The following is a 6,024-nucleotide window of genomic DNA, read 5'->3' as shown; positions in this document are numbered from 1 at the left end:
ACACAAACTGTAGCTAACTTAGGCTACTTTCACACTAGCGATCGGAGCGGATCCGTCTGATGTTTCATCAGACGGATCCGCTCCGATAATGCAGACGTTTGCATCCGTTCAGAACGGATCCGTCTGCATTATTACTTAGAAAATTTTCTAAGTCTGAAAGTAGCCTGAGCGGATCCGTTCAGACTTTACATTGAAAGTCAATGGGGAACGGATCCGCTTGAAGATTGAGCCATATAGTGTCATCTTCAAGCGGATCCGTCCCCATTGACTTCCATTATAAGTCTGGACGGATCCGCTCGCCTCCTGCAAGCAGCGTTCAGGTGTCCGCTCACTGAGCGGAGCGGAGGCTGAGCGCTGGCAGACGGATGCATTCTCAGTGGATCCGCCTCCACTGAGAATGCATTAGGGCCAGACGGATGCGTTCGGGGCCGCTCGTGAGCCCCTTCAAACGGAGCTCACGAGCGGACACCCGAACGCTAGTGTGAAAGTAGCCTTACTGAGGTCAACTTAAGTAGCAGCTGAAGGCACAGCAGCAGCCATGTTGACTGGCAGTGGGGCTGGAGAGGGAGCACTGCTCTAGTTCCTGTACCTGGTAGAGTGTGGGCAGCACCCGCTGCTAGAGCTGCTCCGTGCAGATGATGTGCAAATGTAGTTATACACTACTCAGAAAATGTTAAGAGATATTTGGCTTTCGGGTGAAATTTATGGAAAACGTAAAGTTCATGCTACAGTGATAAATGCCATATTTTCATGACATAAGTAGAAGCATGCAATGGTGATTTCTTCATCTCAAACAATTTATTGAAACAAAAGCCAACAACCATGGTGGGTATACCCCTGCAAAAAATGTCAGTCTCAATAACTTGTCATGTGTCCTTGAGCATCAATTACACCTTGACAACGACGTCTCATGCTGTTCACAAGTCGACTTATTGTCTGCTGAGGCATGGCATCCTACTCTTCTTGAAGGGTGGCTCTTAGGTCATTGAGGTTCTGGGGGTACAGAGCTACGAGCCTCTACACAGCAACTCAGCTGATCCCATAGGTTTTCAATGGGATTCAGGTCTGGAGAAAGTGCAGGCCACTCCATTTGAGGTACCCCATTCTCCAACACCTGTTCCCTAATGATGCGACCTCAATGTTGTACATGAAGATGAAATTAGTCCTGTGTTGTTCATGCAGAGGCGCAATGACTGGATTGTTATTCAAGTAGTATGGGCTTGTCACTATCATTCACAGTGTTGGACAGTTTTGGATAGACTGGACACATCTGCCCACACTGACACTAGCAAATGATCGTTGGATGACAACAGTGGTTGATGCATAACGGTCATAATTTCTGGTCAGTGTGAATCGACACAGGTCCCTCGTCCAGCACAGATGCACCCAGGCTCTTGCAAGAAAATGATGCCGGTGCCTGGTGGTGTGGTCAGGTACTCTTGCAGGTCGTCTAGCACACAGACCACGCTGATGTAAACCATTTCAAATGGCCTGATGTGACACTTGGGTGCCTCTCACCTCCCTTAACCGCCTCCGGACCGCCTAACGCAGGATCGTGTTCCGGAGGCGGCAGCCCTGCGCACAGTCACGCATATATGCGTCATCTCGCGAGACTTCCTGTGAACGCGCGCACACAGGCGTGCGTTCACAGGATCGGAAAGTAAGCGAGTGGATCTCCAGCCTGCCAGCGGCGATCGTTCGCTGGCAGGCTGGAGATGCGATTTTTTTTTAACCCCTAACAGGTATATTAGACGCTGTTTTGATAACAGCGTCTAATATACCTGGTCCTCTGGTGGTCCCTTTTGTTTGGATCGACCACCAGAGGACACAGGTAGCTCAGCAATATGTAGCACCAAACACCACTACACTACTTTTTTTTTCTTACAAAGTCTCATATTCCACTAACTTGTGTCAAAAAATTAAATCTCACATGAACTCACCATACCCCTCACGGAATCCAAATGCGTAAAATTTTTTAGACATTTATATTCCAGACTTCTCACGCTTTAGGGCCCCTAGAATGCCAGGGCAGTATAAATACCCCACATGTGACCCCATTTCATAAAGAAGACACCCCAAGGTATTCCGTGAGACACCCCAAGGTATTGAGTCCATGAAAGATTGAAATTTTTGTCCCAAGTTAGCGGAAAGGGAGACTTTGTGAGAAAAAAAAATTAAAAATCAATTTCCGCTAACTTGTGCCAAAAAAAATAAAATTCTATGAACTCGCCATGCCGCTCATTGAATACCTTGGGGTGTCTTCTTTCCAAAATGGGGTCACATGTGGAGTATTTATACTGCCCTGGCATTTTAGGGGCCCGAATGCGTGAGAAGTGGTTTGAAATCAAATCTGTAAAAAATGGCCGGTGAACTCCGAAAGGTACTCTTTGATATGTGGGCCCCTTTGCCCACCTAGGCTGCAAAGGCTGTGTCTTTTTACATATACCCATGCTGGGTGAGAGAAATATCTTGGCAAAAGACAACTTTTCCCATTTGTTTATACAAAGTTGGCATTTGACCGAGATATTTATCTCACCCAGCATGGGTATATGTAAAATGACACCCCAAAACACATTGCCCAACTTCTCCTGAGTACGGAAATACCAGATGTGCGACACTTTTTTGCAGCCTAGGTGGGCAAAGGTGCCCACTCTCCAAAGAGCACCTTTCGGATTTCACCGGCCATTTTTTATAGATTTTGATTTCAAACCACTTCTCACGCATTCGGGCCCCTAAAATGCCAGGGCAGTATAACTACCCCACAAGTGACCCCATTTTGGAAAGAAGACGTTCGTGATGGGCATAGTGAGTTCATGGAAGTTTTGATTTTTTTGTCACAAGTTAGTGGAATATGAGACTTTGTAAGAAAAAATAAATAAATAAAAAAATCATCATTATTCCGCTAACTTGTGACAAAAAATAAAAAATTCTAGGAACTCACTATGCCCATCAGCGAATACCTTGGGGTGTCTTCTTTCCAAAATGGGGTCACTTGTGGGGTAGTTATACTGCCCTAGCATTCTAGGGGCCCTAATGTGTGGTAAGTAGTTTGAAATCAGAATCTGTAAAAAATGGCCGGTGAAATCCTAAAAGGTGCTCTTTGGAATGTGGGCCCCTTTGCCCACCTAGGCTGCAGAAAAGTGTCACACATCTGGTATCGCCGTACTCAGGAGAAGTTGGGCAATGTGTTTTGGGGTGTCATTTTACATATACCCATGCTGGGTGAGATAAATATCTTGGTCAAATGCCAACTTTGTATAAAAAAATTGGAAAAGTTGTCTTTTGCCAAGATATTTCTCTCACCCAGCATGGGTATATGTAAAATGACACCCCAAAACACATTGCCCAATCTCCTGAGTACGGCAATACCACATGTGTGACACTTTTTTGCAGCCTAGGTGGGCAAAGGGGCCCACATTCCAAAGAGCACCTTTCGGATTTTACCGGCCATTTTTTACAGATTTTGATTTCGAACTACTTTGCACGCTTTTGGGCCCCTAAAATGCCAGGCACATGTATCAGTTCACGCATGTGCACATATGCCCAAAAAAAACTCCATAAATGATCCACTGTAAAACGGGTGCCCTTCTCAAATGTTATGATTTATTTTTCTTAAGACATTGTGCTCCTCCTTCCATATCCTCATTTCTGATACCACCACATGGGTTTCAATAAGACAACATTTTACAATGAATCTGCTTTATTAAAAATATTCCAGAAGATGTTTGGTGAAGGTTTATAAACTGTTTGAGTTATGACAAGGAAACGTGATAAGTTTAACTGATAAAGTACACATGGATATTGTGAAGACAACCAAAGGTGTACAGCGTTTAAGGTGTACAGCGTCATACTTGAAATTACCGCTACAAGTGTATCCTGTTCACAGCACTTGGCATCTTCATGGATCTAAACACGTTATATCGTACCAGGACGACTGTTACATGAAACAAGTCACATAATTCTGCAAGAAGCTATGGCCATTTACCAGCAGCCATGAGATTCCTAGGTTCTAGCATTCGATTTGTGCTAGACACAGCACGTGTAGTTTACTCCATGATATCATGTGTCATTTCCATCTATTGCCTCTAACTTTCATAGTTCCTTTAGCAGCCTCTTCTAAATGCAGGATATCACAGTATTCATTCATTGCCTCAGCTTTCACCAGCATTTCTTGGCGTGATTCTGCTAGATTGGACATGATACTTTATTGGAATGATTGTGCAAATTACATCTAAGAAGCACTCTGGTATTCTAGCAGCGACATTTGCTACATCCTAAGTTACATTTTAAACCTTTTCATTATGGGGACTCAGTCTCTTACTGTAGCTGACTTCAAATCCCTTCTGGTAGCTCTCAGGTCCCTCCTTTCCTCTGTATTCTGTCATCATTTACTACGTCGGTGTAAAAAATGGTCTAAATGCAGGCCAGCTAGGAAGCTGGCTTACATTTAGGGTTCATTCACACATCCGTGTGTGTTTTGTGGATCCGCAAAACACGGACAGCGGAAATGTGCGTTCCGGAAAATGCGGAATGGAATTGCAGATGTGTGAATGGACCCTTAGACTGATGCTGGATGTGCCAAAGTTATGTAGAGTTCTGCACCTCTTCATAACTTCGGCGGATCCACCACCAGATATAGGGGGTTATTAAGACCGGCTTCTAAAATGCCAGTCTTAATAAATGACCACCATAATGTCTTCCCTATATAAAGGACCAGGAGTGTAGAAAATATATATATATATATATATTAGATAAAATAATACAGTGATTAGCTGCAGTTACATAATCCTCTTGACTCACACTGCCTCTGTACTATCTTTGTGTGCTGACTCTCCAGTGAAATGTAGCTTTAAACTGGCTTCCTGCATGTAAGATCTGTCAGGGCAGAAAGGCAATAGCAGTTATGTCACTAATCTGTCATGGCTGCCCTGAGAAGGCACAGCGCAGTGTGGTGAGACTACGCGCCCTGTCTGCAAAGCCGAGCATGATGGGAAATGCATCATGGATTAGGAAAACCATATATGAGGGGAGAAGGATTTAAGATTGCTGCCAACCCACAATATACACATCAAATAAAGCAGGTTTGTACAGGAATACACAAAAACCTCTATTCTTTTCTTTAAAAATGGCCGATCCTGCACTATATAGGCGAAGAAAGAAAATAAATCCCGGACTGCTTCTGTAATAGCCACACTTATCCATACGTTGTTAAAATGCCAATTGTAAAACACTTCTCTACCATTATGTACTGGAAACAATATTCAAAGAACAGAATTGCATCTTTTAACTTGTGTCGGGTGCACATTCTCAGCATGATTGAAGAGCTTACATACAGCATGACCACGAAGGAGAAATAACCATTATGCATGAAAAAGTCAGGCTTGTGGGAAGACGTTGTAGGCTATGGCCTATAGTCTTTTTTTTGCAATAATAGCTCTGTATAATGAGTGGGATTTACCTGTGTACAATAATATGTCAAAGAAATTGTAATTTCTGTTGTAATCAGATTGAAATAAAAACACATTTAAATGAGTGTAGCCCAACCAGGAGGGCCATGGTTTGCACTGGATGGAAGTAAAACGGTCCTGTAGAATGCTGTAGACTAGCGGGGAAGAATAAACCTGAGATTTGCCTTCTGAGCCTTTGGCAATTACAACTTGGCTTGAGCGGCAAGTTTCAGCTGTAGGTTCTCAGCTAGTTTGTCCAGGAATTCAAAAGTATTCAAGTAGTCACTTCGCTGTACACTAAAATAAAGAGAACCAGTTAGCCATTTATAACAAATGCATATCCAAAAAACCGATTGAGCCCTAAGGTACAGGGTACTTACTTAGGTAGACCTTTAATACAAGCAGCAAGATCTTTAGTCATGAAGCCAGCTTCTATTGTCTCAATGCAGACTTCCTCTAATGCTGTGGCAAAGTTTTTCAGTTCACTGTTGTGATCCAGCTTAGCCCTATGTTCCAGACCCCGGGTCCAGGCAAAGATGGAAGCTATAACCGAAAGTAAACCTTCATATATCCCCAT

The 6,024-nt window shown here is 43.5% G+C and overlaps 1 protein-coding gene across 1 annotated transcript in view; it reads right to left on the bottom strand.

Annotated features, from left to right (window-relative positions):
• Positions 1–5,435: 5,435 nt before the first annotated feature.
• IDH1 (isocitrate dehydrogenase (NADP(+)) 1) overlaps positions 5,436–6,024 on the bottom strand; it is a 32,806-nt gene continuing 32,217 nt past the window's right edge. Inside the window, exons 8-9 of the mRNA XM_040439806.1 lie at positions 5,828–5,990; positions 5,436–5,744 (exon numbers count right to left, since the gene is read on the bottom strand). Of these exons, the coding sequence (XP_040295740.1) occupies positions 5,651–5,744; positions 5,828–5,990 (257 nt within the window). The 3' untranslated portion in view covers positions 5,436–5,650. The remainder of the gene's footprint in view (positions 5,745–5,827; positions 5,991–6,024) is intronic.

The sequence above is a fragment of the Bufo bufo genome, chromosome 7, assembly GCF_905171765.1.
Source record: "Bufo bufo chromosome 7, aBufBuf1.1, whole genome shotgun sequence".
NCBI lineage: Eukaryota > Metazoa > Chordata > Amphibia > Anura > Bufonidae > Bufo > Bufo bufo.
Note: the sequence above shows the minus strand (reverse complement) of the source record. Positions and strands in the feature narration are given on the sequence as shown.